The 22,249-nt window shown below is 39.9% G+C and overlaps 1 protein-coding gene across 6 annotated transcripts in view; it reads right to left on the bottom strand.

Moving 5' to 3' along the window:
* SON (SON DNA and RNA binding protein) overlaps nucleotides 1-22,249 on the bottom strand; it is a 36,834-nt gene that overhangs the window by 7,756 nt on the left and 6,829 nt on the right. For 3 of the 6 annotated variants that reach the window (XM_033146958.1, XM_033146960.1, XM_033146959.1), the window contains exons 3-9: nucleotides 12,881-20,497; nucleotides 11,701-11,864; nucleotides 9,821-9,964; nucleotides 8,999-9,181; nucleotides 8,191-8,301; nucleotides 7,071-7,187; nucleotides 736-814 (exon numbers count right to left, since the gene is read on the bottom strand). In XM_033146958.1, coding sequence (XP_033002849.1) covers nucleotides 736-814; nucleotides 7,071-7,187; nucleotides 8,191-8,301; nucleotides 8,999-9,181; nucleotides 9,821-9,964; nucleotides 11,701-11,864; nucleotides 12,881-20,497 — 8,415 coding nt within the window. Of the gene's footprint in view, nucleotides 1-735; nucleotides 815-3,966; nucleotides 4,956-7,053; nucleotides 7,188-7,847; nucleotides 7,919-8,190; nucleotides 8,302-8,998; nucleotides 9,182-9,820; nucleotides 9,965-11,700; nucleotides 11,865-12,880; nucleotides 20,498-22,249 lie in introns of those variants that run through there. The other 3 variants (XM_033146961.1, XM_033146962.1, XM_033146957.1) reach the window with 3 other exon arrangements.

The raw sequence follows: 22,249 nt of genomic DNA, 5'->3' as shown, positions 1-22,249 counted from the left end.
CACTACCATAATGTTTATAGACTTTTAATAAGCACAGAAAACATTATGTGTAAACTGAACCATTGCTTGAAGTGACAGAAACCCAGTTCCATTTTGACATAATTCACAATGTCACTAACCCTTCTGTTTCAATCTGTTCTAAAAATTCACACAAAAGTACTAACTGGTATAGTTAAGAGTGTGTGGTATAGTCAAAGTAGGATTAATTTCCACTTAAGTAAGCTACTGTTAGCAAGCCCAACAATTTGAATCATGTGGGGAATGTCTAAAATATTCTAAAAGTTAGATATAATTAACAGCAAGATTAATTTAAAAGCAAATGCTTAATACCGGTAGAAGCAGCAAGAAATAGCAATGGGGAAACAGGTATTTTATTTTATTTTAGCTAAACAAAGGCATTTATGTTTTCATTTGAATAATGTCACATCTATGGCAATTTATCATGTGTGAATCTTCAAATTTTCCTACGCCACGCAAAACTAGTTGAGCTTTAGGTCTTTTACCACTAGATGGTGCTAAGCTATTTCCTCTTCATGAAGTGGGAAAGGGCTGATAGGTTCATCTTCAATTTACAGGACAAGGAATTGAAACCTGATATGCAGGGCCTAGTATAAGAACTGTGTGTACAAGGAGAGGAGGGAATTGACACTGGCACAAAAAAAGAAAAGTCCAATGCAATATCTAGACTGGCACAAGAAGAGTTAGAAACCAAAGAGGTAAGAAATTACAATTTACCAGATTCATTCAATGCCAAGAGAAGCCCACACAAATGGGAACTCCAGGAATACCCAATCCTGGGTGCAAGGGTGAATACCTATAAGAAAAACACAGAACGGACTACAGTGAGCAGACCAAGTCTGCCACTGATAGTATTTGCAATATTTATAATTATTTTAGAAGTTAAACTTAATACCAGTGCTTTACAGAGAACCTCTTCTGATCCAAATAAATATTTCTCAGATACAGACACCAGGACTTCCCCATCTACAAACATAGTGGTTATTATATTTTCTGCACATTGATAAAGGCATGGTTATGGTACGTGAATTACAATGGACGGCAGCAGTGAAGTTGCCAGGAGTGGAGAAACCTTTTAGCCCAGAGGCCTGATCTTTATCTCTCTCCATTCCCATGGGTCAACTTTGGCAAGTGGGTGGGACCTACTCAGCTTTCAATCATCTGACATCATGACATCAGATGGATAGATGGGCGGTCCCACCCCTCTGTCAAGAGTTGACCTGCAGAGTAGATGAAGGAATCAACTGCTCTGCCCACCAGCTGATGAGAGGAACATTCAATCCTGCTCTCTGTTAGGGGTCTGCTTCGCCCTAGACCCTAAACCATGGGCAAGGGTGTGATTTGGGGGAAATGGCCTTGCAGGCAAAATTGGACTCCCTGACAGCCGAAGGTTGGCCTACAGGCCAGAGGTTCCCCATCCCTGCTCTATGCCTGTACTTGTACCTATGGGTAACAAGCCCAGAAGGTCATATATGCTGCCAAACAAGCAAAGACGGAGGAGGAAAACAGCAAGAAAGGTTGCCAGTGCAGTCAAATCTAATAACACACAATCCAATATTTTGCACTTGGCATAGGTTTTGCATGTTTACTTTCTATAATACACTTCTTCCTAAATTCAGGATGCTGAGATTGGTGTAACATGGCCACTAATGTGAAAATAAAGAATACAGTCTTGGTGGATGGATTAGAAGCTGCACAGGGTAGTGAAATTCTAGAACGGTATCCAACTAAGTCATACCCTAAGCAGACCCCCTGAAATCAATGGACTTGGCCATGATTTACTTCCATTAGCTCCTGCTTCCTGATCACTAGAAATCACAACCTAGTTCCATTCTGCTTTCTGAGACTTCAGAAAAAGCACAATGTATTTTTCCAAGCTGTTTTCTGCCACCACAATGGCAGAAACACACCTTTTTAAAAATGCTGAAATTCCCAGGATGCTAATTGCCAGTTTCTGCATTTCTAAAGTGGGTGGATGGATGTGCATGTGTACACATGCAAGTGCACACACATTTGTATGTGTGCACACTTGCAGCTGAAACTATTTGCCCTAAAATATATTACCCATAGAAAGCCAACAATTACTTTTGTGACAGAACACATCCAGCCTTCATGAGAAATAGATATTTAACATATCCTCATCATGTTTAACTTGCATGTAGAGAAAAAGTATCATGCAGGGTGAGGTACCTGTGGTCCTCCAGCATGGCCAGGTCAGGGATGATGGGAGTTGTTGTCCAGCAACACAACTCAGGTTTCTCATGCCTGATGTACCTCCAAGTAAGCTTTTGCTTTTTTTACGGTTAGATATATGGGCTACTGCTTAAGCCTCCGGAGAGGATCCTGAATTAGTGAAACAATTTCCCCCCTTTTTAGAAACGTATACACCAATCCAGCTCCTTAGGAGAAATTTAAACGTCTGTCCTTGCTCACAATTTCCTTGTTTGTGGTTATCACAAAATTCTTACTTTGTTGGAGATCTTGCAATTGCTCTCAGGAAACATTAATATTGGCAGTCACTGATTTCTGAAGTAAGGGAAGATCATCATTACAGTCCAACACCAATGAAGCACTACCCCTCTCTCCTATAATTGTTTCACCTGGGCACTCTCAGCAGCACGAATCCTGTTCATTGCAGCAATCACAAAGGTCAGCGTAGTCAGGGCCCTCCAGATCCTGAAGTGGGACACAGTACTGGGACAGGGGAAGCTTCAGAACAGCACAGCATTCAGAACAGCCACAGCATTCATGCAAACATTCTCACCTCTTCGCCCTCCACTCATTCACAATATTCTGCATCATGCTAGAGCTCTGGAAGGGTTGTCCCCTTCCTTCCAGTAATACCATACAGTGCCAGTTCTCTGTTTCACAGAATCTTTTCACTTCTCTCGTTTAGCAAACAGGATGTAGAAGAGTATTATAAACTTTCTATAGCTTGGGGTGCCCAAAGATATTTTTGTGTACATGGTGACAGACTACAAATATGTTATTATAAAATACAGTTGTACCTCGGCTCCCGAATGCCTTGGGAGTCAAATGGTTCGGCTCCCGAATGATCGAAAACCGCGAGTGGTCCAGTTTTCGAAGATTCTTTCGGAAGCCGAACATCCAACAGGGCTTCCGTGGCTTCTGATCGACTTCAGGAAGTCGAACATTTCAGAAGTCGAACGGACTTCCGGAACAGATTCTGTTCGACTTCCGAGGTACGACTGAAATAAATCCAATTGTGCACACAAGTCGAAATACAATATAGGTTGAAAGAAAAAAATATGACTGTAGTCCCAAGCACTTATAAGATGTAAGCCTCAGTGGATACTATGAAACTTATTTTTGAGTAAAAGTGTGCAGAATTGAACTATAGCTAGACTCCAAAGAGATACTTTAGGCATTCCCAGTGAAACTTTCACTCTAGCCCATATCACAAATGGCTTCCCTTCAGTTTCAAAAGAGGCTTTCTATGTGGCATGGAGGGCTGTTTTTCCAGAAACAGACTTCCCACAGGCACATGGAATTAGTTGTGTGGTTCTTTGAAACAAGGCACAAGTATTTTAAAAGCATTCCCTCCAAAGAGCCACTGGTTCTTCAACATAAACTTGAACTGGTAAGTAAATAAAGTAATCCTAAAGGAAGAATGAATGTCTTGCACAAGTGCTGTGAAGAGTTTAATATATTTGCATTTGTGAACTGATTACATCATTGATGATAATGCAAAACAGAAATAATTTCTGCCTGAAAGTGTTCTTTTCAGAATACTGTTCAACAACCTAATGCCCAAACATTTGATATTGCACTACTAAAAGTCAAACAAATTTAAATAAAACCAAACTAATTGCTACTGTTTTTTTTTAATATGGCCTTCTTTCTATCCCATGAAGCATATTAACAAGAATATCTCTCAAGTTAATTCTATAGTGACTGAATTTTGTTATGCTTTGCCAAAACTAATTAAAAAAAATTAAGAATGCAACACTGATGTAATATTTCATTTCTCAAACAAATCACCAATTCTACTTTAGGTTCCTTAATTAATTCACCACAGAATCAAAGTAGTACAATATCTAGAAGACTCCAAAGCACCCCAATTTCTGCATTCATAGAATATAAAGTGAGATATTATTAATCTGGGTAATGATGAATGAATTTGATTTTCTTATGGTTTCATTTTCCACCCCCAAAGAAAATCCCAATCATATTCATGTTGACTTGGACACAAGTCCTACTGACTTCACCATGAGATTTACTTCCAAGGAAAAGCACCTAGTACCCACAGGATAAATGAAGAAATTCCAAATACACTGTAGAAAAGTATTTTCAATCTCAGGAATTCTACACTGTGGGCAGCAGAGAGATCTAGTCTCCTTTGCATCTCACAGCCTGACTTCCATCACTCAGCCAGAAAGTTTTGAATAGGAAAGGAGCATCCATCTCCTCATAATACCATTTTAATTTTTCTAATGAAGTGACTTTTTGAATAACAAATTCTAGAAAACCTACGAGGAACTGCTTTCCATATACATCTGATTTGCCTGTAACTGGAAAGGCTTGAACTTTACAAGGAGAGGGCCCACTGACGGACTTTCCATTAACCCTATGTGAAAGCAATTCAGGAACACTTTGAACTTGAAGAAGCATGTGAAGATAGTGCCAACTATTATCAGAGAGCATGGCAATTCAATCTCACAGACTTCAGGAGAAATGTTCTACTCAACATTTCTTTGGTATCTAAGGTGATACAGGACTCATGATACAAAGTGGGGGTGGGGGCACAGGATGCAAATGCCAGTGCTTTGCCATCCCCACCTATGCTTGCATTCAGCAAACTGACACGAAAAATTCCCCAGCAGGATTCTTCCTACTCCTGATAGAGCCATGCTCCATGTCCTAGGCCCTCAGTGCTCCTTGCATCACAAGTAGCAATGACATGGATTTAGGCATAACTGAGCAGTTTTCAAAAAGGGCAGAAAGCCTACAGTCTACATGATAAGCTTGTGACTTCGAAGAGACCTTTATATTATCAAGTAGAGAAAATCATTACAGCACAGGAGAACCAATGAGAACTCTTGGTCTATGAAAGTCTAAGGACAGTATATCCTGATTCGAGAATCTTAAGTGAAGGAAGTCATGAACACCCTAGCACTACTGCTGTCAGATGGCATCAACAACAACACCTTACTCTTGAGCATTTTAAGATGGTCAATCCAAGGTCAATCTCTAGCAGCTGAATAGGGCCAAATATGGAACCGTTACTGCTTGAAGATTGACATACCCCCAGACACTTCTTGCTACAAAGGGCAAAAAACCATTATTTGGAACTTTTCAGTTTAAGGATGTCATGATTCAAGAATCATTTGTTCAATCTTCTAGATTTTATTAAAAATAATTGGTGTATGCCTAATTGATACACTACCAATTAAATTATAGCAAGTATGACTTTTTTGTGAACTGTACATGGGTGATGAAAGACAAACACACAATGGAAGCTTCAGCAAAACCTTCGCTAAAATGGCGGCTGCCATTCCATAATTACCCCTGGCTCCCCACTTTTATTTCCACAAAGAAAACCTTTTCAGCAGGTAATATTTACAGATAATAATATATTTACAGTATTTCCCATATAGTTTAATTACAAAAGTGTAAAAGAGTATAGTACATTTTATCAACAGAATACAGTTATAAAACTCTCTGGTTACTGCATCTAAGCGCTTATATTGACTCAACTACAGCCCATTTTTCAAACCATCAGCTCCAAGAAATAGTGCTACATAAAAACCAATCAGAGCTAGAAGGTAAAATTATTTCTGTTGGAGGAGTGTACATGGAGGGAGAATTTTCATTGAGACTGTAAAAATATACTTGCCAAGCAAACAAGCTAACTCCACCCCAGTCTTTTAAACTCTCCAGTACTGCGTAGTCAATTCTGAAACCTAACTGCTAAAATTCTGACTCATAAGTTCAAGGTACCTTTGATGTTTCTCCCTTTAAAGTCATCAAATACACCATTAAGTTCTACAAGCGGGTCAGAGCTTGTCTTATAAAAATCAGCTGTGAGTGAAGTATCCAAGCATCCTTTTTTGTTGCCTTTGTTGCTTTCTTAACCACTAATCAACTTAAAAGGCAAATAAATATGTTCAGCTTTTCCTCTGCCCCCACCCTACCAACACATACACTCTGCTAATCCCTTGCTCAGCAGACTGTAATTCCCCCCTCCATCTCATATTTATGTAAGATGCTCAGATCAACTTGTCTATCCCTCACCAATACTAACTTCATCAAGCCAGCCAATAATTCTCCCTTAGGAAGGACAACAAAAGCAAGCCTTTTCCCTATTCTACCCCCACAATTTGGGAAAACCTAGGGCAAAGCCTCCTCTATTCATACCTGATCAGGCAAGTGCAGTCCTTACAGATGGTGCTGCAAGATCAGGCAGGAATTAGGAGCCTGTGTCTCTTTCTTTCTTTCTCTTTCTCTCTCTCTCTCTAAATGAGAGAAAGGTTAAGTCCCCTGCTTCTTAATAAGTGGTAAGGACATTAAACTATGGAGAAAAAGCTCTCCTGCCATTTTCACATTCTCATCTCTCTGCCAACAGAAGCAAGCAAGTGGATTTTTACAGCCCTCTGGCAATCACTTATTGAATTCACTGTCAAAATTTTACTGAAATCGCAACCACATTGATCTCTTGGCTAGGTAAGTAATGGAACGACATCATTTAATTGTACCCCGCATTTCAAGACAATTTCAGCACAAGATAACAGTAACCGTGGGAGTAATTAAAACAACTCTTTTCAAACGTGAGCATAGATCATTCTCCCAGTTTCTACAGTTAACCTACCAAACCAGTATTAACAGTGAGCTAGTTAGGCATAGTAGATACAGATTCCAAAACAAGAGTGCAACACATCTTGACAGAACACAGAAGTGAATTAACTCATTTATTTTCTGCACCTATTTTAGGAAGCTATTAGTGTCCTAAGTGGGTCACTGTCACTTCTTCCAGTGATTTCAAAGGAATTTATCATGTGACATTTGGACTCATCTGTCTGAATATCATCTACCTTTTTAATCCAAGCCTGGGGACCGCTGTTGGATAACTGTTCTGATGACAAGACCTGTGCTCCAGTGCTTCCTGTAAAATGGCCTGGGATGGAATTCAGCTGAGCCCAGGCATCAATCTGCAACCATAAACGAACGTAACAATATAATTAATTAATAAGTTCTCAAATGCAGACACACACTGTGGTAGCAACAGCCACTATACAGTTTCACATGGTACACAGTAGAATCATAATCCATTTCAAAATAACTTAAAATTTGATGTTCTGAGAAAATTCCCACCAGCTAATGCCGCTTCACCTACTGCTATGTTTTTTGTGTGTGGTGTCATTCTTTAACTGCGAAGAAAAACCATATTTTGCTCAGAATCATAGAACTGCAGAAATATGCAGCTGTCCCATATGGGGATTGAACCTGCAACCTTGGTGTTAGCAGCACCGTGCTCTAACCTACTGAGCTATCCAGGTACTTCCTCAAAGAAAAGAAAAAATCACCTCAACAGCATTTTTCTTTGTAAACCACTTCATTTCAAAGCATGGTGGTGTACTGGTAATCTAACTTGCAAATATAAAAGGAACTACAGTATAGCATCCTTTCAATGTTTGGAAGTCTAAGTTTAGAAGGTACAAACGCTAACTTGGTTGTTTCTAGTCCACATTCTACCCAGAATTTTGATTTCAGACTAAACTTCAAAGCATAAGGAATGTGAAAATTAATATTGCCACTAGTATATGAAACAGTAAAATGATTTCAGAAAACACAGCAGGTTGGATCCAGACCTGTCCTTCTATGTATTGGAAGGCGCCTTCTGTTCACGGAAGGGACTGAGATCCATCAAAGGCTCCTCCACCTGTGTATGAGCAGGGAGAGGCGATTTTTGCCAATTTCCCCACTGCAGCCCCCAGGGCCACCTCCCACGCCGTTCCAGAGAGTCCCACAACCCATCAGAGTAGCTTTTGAGGGGGCGCAGAGGGTTGCAGGGGGAATGGGTAAAAACGGCCCCCTTCCTCCAGCACAGCATCTTATGGGTTGCGTTCTGCCCACAGGTAGTCTGGCTCCAACCCAACATGTCTTCAACTTTTCCTTTCCGGGGAGATCAACAAGAAAGAAACTGCAACCTACCCGTTCCTGTGCACGATTTAACAAACACATTGCCTCCATGTCAAATGTATTTTCCGTAAGCCTCTTTTGGGCTATGGTTCGCTCAGTCAGTGCTGACGAGATGTCCACAGGCTAAAATGTAATAAAGATATTATCTGTTTTGGAGATCTCCAGAGACAAGGCAATGCATCCTTCATAGAGGGCGTTAAAAATTAGGTAGAAGGCAGCTCCCAAAATTTGAACACACTCTTGCATGACCAAGAAACAGAAACTAGGAGTAAATATACATAAGAAAAGGCAGTGGGCTTTATCCTTTTTGAATTACTGAAAATAGGACTATAATTCAGATGGACACACAAATGACTTCTGCGCATATAGAGGGTCTTCCTCCCCGCACCCCACTCCCTTGACAGCTACATGCATGATTTGGCAAGCCAGTTTTGAACACATGAGAGCTTCAAAAACAGTTGGAAACACAGCACAAGGAACAGTGCTGAGGCTAAATCAGAATCTCCTCTGCTCGCACACCAATCCTTTAAATATGCCTTTGCAAGTTGTCTGGATTGCAGTCTAAAATCTACAGGTTGCTTTTCAAAGATTGTCAGTAGCTCTTATTTCTTTCAGGGGAACATATTTGTATCTGTTTCATCAAGCATTTTTAGAGAATCTGATTCTGTGTTTGTCATCTGTTCTGTTTATGATTTTATAACTTTATGATGTTTTTATTAAACACGACCATGATTTTTAAGTGAGCTGTGGATTCTAAATACTCATGTATCTATAAGGTAATGAATAGGTATCCATGTGTTAAGATCTTTCTACTTTTTACCTCCAGATTGGCTGGGTTGGGGAACACATCATCCTTGTTCTCATCCTTGTTCTTTTCAACTGGAACCCATTCTCCATACGCACTATCTGATTCTTTTTTCCGGTGTTGAGATCCAGAAGAGACAGGAAACTCCTTCGTCAAAGTAACTTGATTTTTCGGAGCTGCAGGTTTTATAGTAGGTGTCTTAAAAGAGGGGGAGGAAGTGTATTATAATCACGAGTATTCATTTCTAAGATTTCTTATAAGATTTAATCATCGTAAGGTCCCAGGCAGGTTACAACAATAGAATGTTGTTGCTGGCATCCATCTGTCTCAAGAACATACAATTATAAAAACAGCTAAAACTTTTGCAATTATCAAACAAGTAAAACTGCTCCAAATGGAGGCTTCTACACTTAACACACAAATGTAGGATGGTGTGGAAACAGGGATGCAACATCACGGATGGGGCTCGAAGCACCAGCCCATGTCTGTTGCCCTACACACCAGTAAACATGTGAATAGCACTAACGTAACATGCTTGTGCATTCAATGCTGATTAGATAGATAGATGTTTAAACATTTGCAATTCAGCTCCAAAAGCCATTTCCTAAGCAATTTAGAGTGTGTCTAAATAGGATTAATTGCTGCAGTCAAACATTTTTCAAAAGTTGTTGAACGTGGTTATTAATGTTAAACATTATAGCACAATTGGTTGCTCTAACATTAATTGCGAGAAATAATTTTATAATAAACCAATTATTACCGAGTCTCATTTGTCACAATTATTTTCTATAAAATTATCAAATAAAGACTTTCATGCTGCAGTTATGCAGGACTCACAGTTAAGTTGAAGAAAATAGGTTTAGGCTCATTGAGTTTAAATGGATGGTTGATAAAAGGATGCTCTTCCTCCTCTTCGTCAGACACATGAGGCTTGTTCACAATAATATCATCTTCCTGGCTTTGTGCAATCTTCTTGCATTTCTATAAAAAATAAATCACCACAATAATAGGAATGAGGCAAAGGTTGAGCAACTAAATCTATATAACATCAGTTACCAAATACTGAAAATTATGGGAATCAGACTTTGACTGCTTGGCAACAGCAGCAAATTCAAGACCAGGCCTGAAGATGATATCCATTATACCTGCAAGACCATAGTCCTAATACAGGCACGTCCAACAGGTAGATGGTGATCTACCAGTAGATCACTGAACGTCTTGTGGTAGATCACTGGCTTCCCCCCAAAGAAGCTCAGCAACTTTGGCTCCCCTAAAAAAAGCTCAACATTTTTGCCTTGTAACCCCAAAAAGCGGGGCTTTCGTCCTCCGTCAAACAAGCTCAACTTCTTTGACCTGAAACCCTAAAAATGGGCCTTCCTCCTTTCTAAAAGTAGCTCAACAACTTGGACCTGAATCCCCAAAAGGGGGGTAGATCACTGCCAGTTTTTAACTCTGTGAGTAGATCGCAGTCTCTTGGGAGTTGGCCACCCCTGTACCTAATACAACAGATGCTACTGAGATTGCTGTGAAATCATCACATGCAGAAGATCTAATGCCATCTGGCTTGCTTCCAATATAAACGGATTTATCTTATACCACATAAATACTAATTCAGTTTTACTATGTCCATCACTAAACTGAAATAGTGTCATATGCCAAAGGCAAAGCAACAAAGCCCCTACCATGTGGTCCACCTCTCACCTGAAATGCCTGTGACACAGACATGCTGCTCAGAGTGAGAAGCAAGCAGTTTATTGCCTTTGCTTCCTGGAGGATAAAAAGATCAGTACAAGATTGGGCAGAAAGCAGAAGAGACCTATTATGGGTGTGAAGCCTGAAATCTGAAAACCTGGGTGGAAAATAAACTGTAACTAAGATCCACCAAAAGGAAGTACAGTTGTACCTCAGAAGTTGAACAGAATCCGTTCTGGAAGTCCATTTGGCTTCCGAAACGTTCAACTTCCAAAGCGTGGCTTCTGATTGGCTGCAGGAAGCTGCAGAAGCCCCCTCGGAAGTTTGGCTTCCAAAAGAGTGTTTGAAAACCAGAACAATCACTTCCGGTTTTCGATTGTTTGGGAGCTGAAATGTTCAACTCCCAAGGCATTCAGGAGCCGAGGTACAACTGTACATGACATTTGGGTTTATCTGCAGTTTCTGTTTCTATAAAACAAAGGCATTTATAGTTTTAAATTTCCTAAATATGCAAAATGCTATGATTTTATATTCTAAGTTATAAGTGATGCATTTATGTGGTAAATAAGCAGCAGTTTTATTGTTGTTGTTGTTCAATTTATTAATCATTTACCACCTAAAGAATCTCCAAGCAACCTACCATTTTTAAGAGCATAAAAACATAAAATCAGGAAAAAAGAATACATTGCAATAAAAACCATACAACATATAAAACCAACCCAATAAAGCAGCAGCAAAAGCATGCCATCAGTAGATAGCAAAATCAACATAATCTATCAAATGCCTTGAAGCTTACATTGATAAGGAAATAATATGTCAATGTCCCCCCCCAAAACATACTGAAAGGATGTGGTTTTCCCCCACAGCTTGAAAATTTCCAGAATTTTTTTTATCTCTACCCCACATCCCTCATTAAGTTATCTAGAAATCCTGCAATTTTAAAACAGATTTTAGTATCTTACTGGATAAATGCTGCATTTTGTATTGAAATAGTAATAGTTGCAAGTTTCATTTGATTCTCTTACCTCAGTGAGTTCCAATATTGTCTCTTTTGCAGACTTTTGTGCAACTTTTTCTTCCTTCTTTTCTGGAGTAACAACAGGCATCAGGCTTGGCGGTAAAGGAACACCAGCCTTTGCACACATGGCAGCTGCATTTGCTTTAGCTATTTCAAGTAGCTGTGCCTTGTCTACAAAAATAAGAATTTATTTATTACTTCGTATCATATCCATTCTCAGGATGAATTCCTACACTGCACTTAGAATTCTAGAACTGCACTTAGAACTTGGAAATATGCCTGGCTCCTATTCTAAAGAACACTAAAGTAATGGAAGATTAAATTCTAAAAGCGTTTCCTCTCCTATCTCTGAAACCAATTCAGACAACCTCACAGAATAGATCACTTTGCACAATCAGCTATCTTAAAATAAGAATAGAGAACCTATGGTTTTCCAGATGTTGTTGGATCACGACTTTCATCATCCCCGAGTCATGGCTGATGGGAGCTGAGGATTCACCCAGTCACCGTGTGTGAAGTGGGGCACTGCCACTGAGCAGCCCCCTGTGCCACCTGACAGGATGTGAGAGGTAAGGTGACAGCGAGAGCCCTGGACTGGCAGCAGGTGCCAAGTATGTGTGCATCGGCACATGCTGCCACCACCAACCCAGTGCTTTCCCTGCCCCCTTCCAGTCCTAGTGAGCAGCGGCCTTGCAAGCTGGGCAATAGTAAAGCATCAGCTGTAAATTTGTCCAACAGCATTTGGAGGGCCACAGGTTCCCCATCCATGTTTTAAAACACCAAAAGTTATTTCTCATTTCTTCAGCATGGGCATTAAAATTATCTACAATAACACGTATGTACGTTTTGGTTTGTGAAATATACTGACACTGGGAAATATCCAACATCGTACCAGCAGATGAAACAGGACTTCCCGTTCCTCTACTGCGAAGGGTCCCCCAAGCTTCCAGAGCAGATTTTGAAGCTGTGCAGGGAGATGCAAGGAGAGAGCAGGAAAGAGAAGCCTGATACATGTGAGCAGAATTCTGTTGCACAAGCAGGCTGCCACTTTTGGAATGTCCCTCTTTAACAACACTTAAAAGAAATTGTTTTAAAACAAAGGAATCTTCGAAAACCCTGAGGAATTAAGAGATACCAATTTATGTTTATAACATTATCTATGTAACAAATTGCTGAATATTAATTACCTAAGTCAGTCAGACGCTTAGGTGACCTGCTTGAAGTTCTGGATCTTCGATGATCAGGTGATATACTGGTGCTCCGTCTTCTCCCTGTGGATCTAGAGCATCTTAGACGAACAGGTGTTCGACTTCGAGATCGTAATCTGAGGGGTATTCTGTAGCTGTCTCTTGAATCAGACCTCCTCCTCCTCCTGTCAATAGACCTTGACCGGTTTCGCCGAGATCTCCTACGCCTCTCCCTGGATAAAGACCTTTGTCTTGACACAGATCTTGACCTAGTCCTCCTCCATCGTCTTGAACATGATCGGGAGCGAGATCGGGAACGTGTTTGAGAGCGATGACCAGATTTTGATCTTGAGGACCTCTTCCGTGTTGCTGATCGAGAACGGTTTTTTCTAGATCGTGATACTGTTCTATGCCTACGAGTTGGTTCAGAGGACTTTGAGCCTTTACTCCTTGATCTTCGCAAAGGGTCTCTCTCTCCCGTTTTTTCCAAAGATTTAGACCTAGATTTAGATTTATGATATTCAGGAGACTTTGTGTGATTAGGTGCTTCCACAGATTCAGTTCCCTCTGTTTTTTCAAGTGATTTGGACTTTGATCTAGATTTGGAGCGTTTTCTTTCTGAAACATCTGAAGAGTCTTTATCTTTTCTTCTTTCAGATGATTTGGATCTAGACTTTGATTTAGACTTAGATTTTCTGTGTCTGGATTTTAGGGAGGGGTCTTCTTTTTCAGCAGATTTTGTTCTACATTTATTATCAGCCGACTTGGATCGTCTCCTTTTTGATCTTGATGAAGTTTCTACGTTTTCAGCTGATTTGGATCTAGATTTGCGATTATCAGAAGACCTAGACCGCCTCCTTTTTGCCCTGACGGAAGTATCTCTTTTATCAACAGATCTGGATCTAGATTTGCGATTATCAGAAGACCTAGACCGTCTCCTTTTTGCCCTGATGGAAGTATCTCTTTTATCAACAGATTTAGATCTAGATTTGCGATCAGAAGACACAGACTTTCTTCGCCTTGTTCTCAATGAACTCTCCCTTTTGTCAACAGATTTAGATCTAGATTTGCGATCAGAGGATCTGGACCGCCTTCGCCTTACTCTCAATGAAGTGTCCCTTTTGTCAACTGATCTGGATCTACTTTTGCGATTATCAGAGGATCGGGACCGCCTTCGCCTTACCCTCACAGAACTCTCCCTTCTTTCATTTGATCTGGATCTAGATTTACGATCAGAGGACCGAGACCGCCTTCGCCTTGTCCTCACTGAAATTTCCCTTCTGTCAACTGATCTTGATCTAGATTTGCGAACATCAGGGGACCTTGACCGTCTCCGCCTTGACCTCACTGAAGTTTTTCTTTTGTCATCAGCTGATCTGGATCTAGACTTATGGCGATCAGAGGATATGGACTTTCTTCTCCTTGTTCTTACTGAAGACTCTCTTCTGTCAACAGATTTGGATCTGGATTTGCAATGATCTGAGGACCGAGACCGCCTCCGCCTTGTCCTCACTGAAGTATCTCTTTTGTCAGTTGATCGTGATCTGGATTTGCGACGATCAGAAGATCTAGACTGCCTCCGCCTTGATCTTATCGAAGAATCTCTTTTGTCAACTGATCTGGATCTAGACTTGTGATTATCAGGTGACCGTGATAATCTTCGCCGTCTTCTGACCGATTCTCTCCTGTCAACTGATCTGGATCTAGACTTGTGATGATCAGAAGATCTGGACCGTCTTCGCCTTGACCTTACAGAAGTTTCTCTCTTGTCAACAGACTTTGATCGAGATTTAAGCCGATCAGAAGTCCGTGAACGTCTCCGTCTAGACCTTACTGAAGATTCTTTGCTCTCTTTTTTGTCAGGAGATTTTGATCTAGATTTATGACGTGAGGTAGAGTCCTTTTTTCTGGAACGAGAATCATTCTTACTTCTAGAACGTGCTCTTCTTGATGCTACCTGTCTAGAGGTGGAGCGTGATCTAGATTTTTTTTTACGTTTTTTAGACTTGGAAGGAGATTTTGATCGACTTCTTTTTGCTTTTTTCCCACTCTTACTTTTATCTTTACTTTTGCTGCTTACTTTTTCACTTTTCTTGTCTTTTAAAATATTTTCTTCCTTTTCCTTCATTATATCAGAAGACTTTGGAGCAGGGTCTGAATCCTGATCCTTCAAAGAATCCTGTAGAGTTATTTCCAATTCCTTCTCCTTGGCCATTTGCAAAGGTTCAAGAGATGCTTCTGAATCTTTCAACAATTGTTGGTTTGATTTCAGGTTTTCTGCTGCTGTACTTATAGATTTTATAGCTGCCTTTAAACCTTGTTCCTCCAAAGATACTTGTGTCATTCCATCTAAGTCTTTTTCCTTTGGCTTGTGCAAAGGCTCTGAAGTTGCTTCTGAAGCTTTTACCTCCACAGTGAATTGTGGAATCGTTTTTGAATTCTGAGCTTGTTGTTCTGTAGTTGACTCCAGATCTATCACCTCTGCCATGCACATCTCTTTCGAACTTTGTTCTGTAACGTCTATGTTCTCAGCAGTCATAGGAGCTGGTACCGAATCTTTTGTACTAAGAGCATGGGCAGATTCTAAAGATGCTTCAGAGATCTTTTTTTCTGACAACAAAATAGGAGTAGAATTTCTTTCCAAATCCTGAGTCCCCAAAGCTAACACAGATTTTGAAATTCCTTCAAAATCCATTTGCTTCTCTTTTTCCATTGTTGTTTGGGCAACTTGCAGATCTTTTACTTTCCCTACAGAATCGCATTTAGTGGTCGTTTCAAAATCTGCTGGTTCTTTTGAGTGTACAGATTCTGGAGCAATCTTAGATTTTAAAAAGGATTCAGTGTCTTTCAACTCTACTATATTCATAAGCACTGCATTTGCCTCAGTACTCTTGCCATCCACAATAGATGCCATTTCTACAGTAGGTTTAGAGTCATTTTCTGTATGTTCTAAAGCTGTTCTTGAACATGTTTCATCAAAATGCATTTGTAATTCTAGTTGTTTTTCTGAATCATTTGCTGTTTCTGTAGCCAGAGATGATATTGTGGCTCCTGAACTTTTTTCTTCCACAATACTTGAAAATTGGGGGGTAGTTTTTGAAACATGCAGCACTTCTTCACATGTGATACTTCCTTCCAAATCACTTGCCCCCATAGCACAAAGGGATTGTGGAGGAGTTTCTAAGTAGGTTTTTTCCTGAGCATGTTTAGATTTAGCAATACTTTCTAAATCTTCCTTATTGACCAAACCTACAACTGCTGAAGTTGTTTCTGAAAGTTTCTCTTCCATCACACTTTCAAATTCTGGAGCAGCTTTGTACTGATGTGTCTCAATGTCATATTCTGTTTCTGAAGCAGATTCTAAATATTTTACTTCCAAAGTACTTTCTGCTTTGCTATGTATCTGAGAGTCTATTATTTCCAGTGCTTCTGTTCCTGTAATTGTACCAGAAGAATCTGAATTTGTTGCACCTAGATTTCTTTGAGTAATTTCCAGTTCTTGGGTTCCTGTAGAGTCCACTAGTTTTAATACAGAGACTGATTCTGTAGACTTCAATTCTGGTGTATTTAGCTGTGCTGCAATAGGTACTGAATTTTTTACTTCTAATACTGTTTCATAATTTAGAGCTTTTCCTAAATCTTTGGTTTCTGCTTCAGGTATGGATATAGATTCTACAGCACCACCTGAATCCCTCAACTGCGGCACACAGAGTTTTGAAGTTGTTTCAAACTGCATAGCTGCTTCTGAATTTTTCATCCCTCTTGTATCCAAAGTACTGGAGCTTGCTCCCGAATCTATGACATCCAACATAGACACAGACTGAGTTTTGTCACTATCCTTCCTTTCTGAAAAAGTTGCAGATTTAGAAATTGATTCAGAATATTTTACTGCCAATTTTGTGTCTGGTTTCATAACTCCAAAATCCTTCTGTTCCGCTTTATCTGCAATTGTCAACGTGCCTTCTGAAATATGTGCACCCAAAACTGGTTTACATCTTTCAAAGGTTTCTGAACCAGTTACATCAGCTTTGGGAGTAGATGTGAGCACATTATTCATCTCGTTTTTGTCCAAAAATGCTAGATTTGTTTCCACCTTCTGACTTGTTTCTAAATCTTTCACACCTGTTATGCGAATGGGTTCAAATGTATCTTTCAATACATGCACAGACTCAGATGATGCCTTCAATTTTTCTATATCCACCACCATTTCAATTGTTTTAGCCGCTTTTAATACTTTATCATCAGTTCCATGGAGAAAGCTGGGAGTTGCTTTTACATCTAACACATCTGGGGCAAACAAAGTTGCTAGAGCCGTTTCTGGTTTTTTTACTTCAAATTCTTCAGTATCAATCACACATTTAGCTTCTGAATCTGCTTCCAAATCTGTACCTGCCAGTGCCTCACTTCTGGGTTCTGAATCTGACACTTGCAATACTGGCGTGCACTGTGATTCTAATAATATTTCATTATGGTGGGGAGGTTCTGAAGCAATTTCCAAAATTTCTGATCCTACCAACAATTCACGTTTTGGAGGATCATTTGCGATTTCTACGCCTGCTTGAAAAGTAGATTCTAAATCAGCTTCCAGGTCTATGATTGTAGATTCTGAAGCTGTTTTTGAATCTTTTGCTTGAATCAAATAGAAAGGTGTTAGGGTGGTCTTTGAAAATGTTTCTGTCACATGCATAGATTCTGGACTGTGTTCCAAATCTATTACTTTGTTAATCTCATCAGATTCTAGAACTATAATCTTCTCTTTCTCTGATACACAGAGAGATTCTGGAGCTGTAAATCCTCTTGATTCTGTCCTCTCTTCCAATTTCTGCTTCTCTTCCTGATTAGTTAATTCATCTGAAAACAGCAACTCGGGACTTGTTCCTGAATATTTAACTTCCAAAGAATACAAAGAATCCAAACCAACTCCCCTGATTTTTGTCTTCACATACTGGAGTTGTTCTAGATTTTGTTCTGCATGAGAATCGGGAATTGATGGCAAATTCTTCAATGCTAAGGGTTCCTTAGGACTGCTCACATCCACCACAGTTGTTTCTTTTAATTCTTGTATCACTGCTACATCCTCCAGTTCTGGAATTCCTTCTGAACTTACTATATCCATTTCTTGCAAAGATTTTGAAATGAATAATGAGCCTTCACTCTCAGCATGCAGCTTATTGTCAGATATTCCTACAGCTACTTCTTTAGTTACTTTCTGATATCTTGGTAAAGTTTTCAAATCAGCTGCCTCAGCACCATTCTGATTTTTCTCCATGTGCGCTATAGCATCAGAAGGCTTCTCCTGCATTCGGGGCACAGGATGAGATTCAGTTTCACTGCTTTTGCTTTTGGCCACAGTTTCAGATGCTACAATAATCTCAGAATACTTTCCAGGTGGCACCGAAGTTGCTTCCATATTTTTCACATCTCTGTCCAGTGGTTTTAATTTTTTACGTAAATCACTCAACTTAACTATTGTTTCAGGATCTACAGTTTTAATGCCTTTTATTTCCCTAGTTTGTAGTGCTTCCAATTTGTTTGCATCCACCATGTGCAGTGAGTCAGGAACATTTCCTGAACTTTTCAACTTCATCATAATCTCAGATTCTGTATCAAGTTCTAGGCTCTGTTCTGAATAATTTGTAAATATCATATGCAGTGAATCTGAAGTAGCATCCATCTCTCTCTCCTCTTGCTCTTCTTCTGTATCTAGACTAGTTTCTAAATCTTTTCTCTGAGTTACTGCCTCAAGTTGCAAAATGTCTTTTGCACTTTTCATTTCTTTTGTGTATTGAGATTCTGAAATGCTGTCCAAATTTTTCACAGTCATTAATGATTCGGGAACTTTTCCAAAATCCTTTACATTCCCCACAGTATTACTTTCTCCTACATATTTTGAAGCTTCCAGATATTGTGTTTTTACTATCTCTGGAGCCATTTCTAAATCATTAATTTTTAGAACAGTTTCCGGTTGTGAAATGCTTTCAGGAACTTGTACATCAATCACTGCCTCAGAATCTTCAGTAATTCCTGACTCTCCTCTCTTCCCTACCACCGTTTCTAGGGGAGTTTCCAAATAATTCACTTGCCTATCTCCCTCAAATTCTGGAGCTCTATCTAGATTCTTCACACCCTTCATTCTAAGAGGTTCTGGCACAGCAATCCACTTTTCCATTTCCATTATACATTTAGATTTTGCTTGTAAGCATCTAATGTCCATCTCCCCAACTTCCATAGTCCTCACTTTTAAAGTTGAATCTGTGCTTTTTATGTCCTCTAATTCTGGTGCATCTTTTGCATCTGTTGCAGTTTGCAAAAGTATTTGATGTTTTTCTGCATCATTCAACGTTGTCTTGACTGGCGAAGCTTGAGCTGCTCCTAATTCTTTCACCCCTGCCCTTGTCTCAACATCAGGGGTTGCTGCTGTGCATTTCTGGGCATCCAACTCTGTAATTATTTTTAATTCTTCTCGATGATGCTTCAGTTTAGTTCCTGGAGCTGGTTCAAAATATTTTTCAGAGATTGTATGCAGAGATTCTGAAGCTGCTTCCAAGTCTTTCAACGCTGCTGTTGACTCAAACTGTTGACTCAGTTGCAGATCTTTCACTGTGACAATGCTCTCAGAGTCATGTAGTAAATCCTCTTTCATATCCATAAAGGCAGCCTGATTGGGGCTTATTTCAGAAGCTTTCACTTTTGCTGTATTCAAAAATTCTGAAGTGGCTTCAAAATCTTTTCCTACCACCATAGCCAAAAAACCCAGAGTTGTCACTGAATCTTTGGCTTCTGCAGCTGCCTCCGAGGGAAGGTTGGTGAAATTACAACTAGCAGTTTCAAATGAAGTTGCTACTGCTTGTTTCAAGATTTCAGGATTGAAAGATTCTGAGACAGAGTCCAAATCTTTTACCTCCGTTGTGTCAGATGCTGAACTTGTTTCCAAATATTCCAGTTGTACTGCTACAGACTTTGGACTACTTTCAGGAGCACTTGTTTCTTCCATAGCCTCCAATGTCAAACTGGCTTCAGACTGTTTGTATTCTTTTATGCTAGCCACTCTACCTTCAACATCAGCAATATTTGAAGATTCATTCCCTATGCACAAATTCAAAGCTACGTTGGTAGGTTGGCAGGTGTTATTTTCCAATTCTCTCTCATTTGTAAGCTTGACTTCACTGAGCTCTTGAATATTGGCTAAAGTAGAATCTCTAGTTGTATCCAGTTTGCTGTTAACTGAATTATTTGCATTATATGAATTTGACGTGGCCAAATTAAGGTTTTCATATGCCGTTTTTTCCAGAAGCCACCCAGAAGTCTGTTTCGAAGGAGATGCAGACTGTAGATCTAGATCTTCTGCACTTGGTATGGAACTCGAGCTTTCTGATTTTGAATGAGAAATGGACTGCGCATCTCCACATTCTTTATGCTGCTCATTTAGTTTTGATTCCTTGGGTTGCTTTTTATATTTTTTCTCCTTTTTCTCCTTCTTCCTTTTCTTCTTCTTTTTCTTATCTTTGTGTTTCTTATCCTTCTTAGACTTTTTCCTTGGAATTTCATCTTCTACTTCTTCGGATAAGCCTCTTTTAGTAGAGTGAGATTTATTTCTCACTGTATCCTCGGCACCATCTAATAAAAGAAAAACATTTGTGTTAAAATTAAAAATCAGAAGCCAGATTTCAGAAGACTGAGCAAGAAACTCCTGACATTTCTGCTGTAGCTATAATCTGAAAAATTATGTTGCATGCACAAACTAGATCCTTTTTGATCAAATGGAAAAAATACTTACTACAAAATTATAGCTTTAAATCAAGGTGCTCAAGCAAGATTACCTGTCTCCATGCCCGCTGATTCCTCCATTTCAAGTATAGCTAACACAGGGGAGAATCCAGATAAATAAAATGCATGTTCAACTACATTTAGAACAGGTGACTTGCATAGTCAAAGTTGGCAGCATCAATCACCTCAATTGTACTCGGCACACAGTATGAATAGAATAATGATGTAAAGGCCCGAAAAGATGCCCAAACAAATGAGGAACCATTTCTCCCCCAATTTTTCAAAGTCTTCACATCTCCAGTGACGTATCATACATTGGATTTGGGAAACAGTCCAGCACTAGAATCTACATATACAATTTCTAATTAAGCACAGAATGAACATGCACATTGTCCTTGCTCAACTGGAATGTTCTTTTTTATATATAAACAGCGGGAGGTATCCAGCAAAGTAGTTCCATTAGCACAAGGACATCTAGCTCTGCAACAGAACATCCCCTCCTTCTCCTCTCCCTTAAATCTGTCCTGGGGGTTTCTCCTAACCCTACAGGACAGCTTTTTGAGAGGTAAAGGAGAAGAAAGAATCATTTAAAATTCTCTCACACCTTCCTCTGGGAATATGGTCTCATTAGAAGAGTTCCATTCATGAGACTCTGGATCCAATCCTTTATTACTATTTATTCTTAATTACACAGCACCATTAGTATGCATGGCGGTTTACAGAGTATACGAGAACAGGTTGATGTACAAAGGTACATCTATGTCTGTAGGGGTTTTCAGTGATTGCTCATGAGTAACCAGCCTGACGCCGAGGTTTCTAAAACTAGGTTTCTTTATTGTGCAGATATTTACAGTGCAGCCACAAAAGTACATCTAGCTCATCCTTCGGCAGAGTCCGGGAATAACTCTTTCCGGTTCTTTGCCCAGCATAAAAGCCGCAGGATGCAGAACCCCCGCCTCCCCCCTCTGCGCAAGTGGGGAGACGGAAGAGGTGCCTCACCTCCAGTCCCTGCTTAATGCGAGGGCTCTCCTTCCCTGTCAGAGCCCTGACTCCTACTTCCCCTTCCCCTCTCTCCCTCCCCACTAGAGGGATCACTGTCTCCCTCACTGGAGGAAGACGAATTGCTGAGCAGGTGGGGAGGGGGCTCGCGATAGTGAGAAAGCCCTGGCAACCCTTTGCCGTGAGGTGAGGGCAGCACCCTGACAATGTCAAACTAAGGATGGATGCCACAAGCAAAAGCCTGCAAAAGCTAATACTCTTCTTCACTCTGCACCTACTTAATGCATAACTGAGGTGTTTCTCATAGCCAATGTGATACAAGTGTAACATCTCTTGGATTACAAATTTCACTACATTAAAAAAACTTCAGGTTTCCAAAAATTAGATGTAACTATCTATGAAATAAAGAACCTCATTGACCTGGGTAGAAATTGAAAATATTTTCAAATTTGCCTTCTTGAACTGTCAGGGCCTGAATTTGTATGCGATACTACAGAGCAGGGGTCTGCAAACTAAGGCCCGGGGACAGGATGCGGCCCAATTGCCTTCTCAATCCAGCCCATGGACGGTCCGGGAATCTGTGTGTTTTTACATGAGTAGAAT

The sequence above is a fragment of the Lacerta agilis genome, chromosome 4, assembly GCF_009819535.1.
Source record: "Lacerta agilis isolate rLacAgi1 chromosome 4, rLacAgi1.pri, whole genome shotgun sequence".
Classification (NCBI taxonomy): domain Eukaryota; kingdom Metazoa; phylum Chordata; class Lepidosauria; order Squamata; family Lacertidae; genus Lacerta; species Lacerta agilis.
This window is presented reverse-complemented; position numbering and strand designations above follow the sequence as displayed.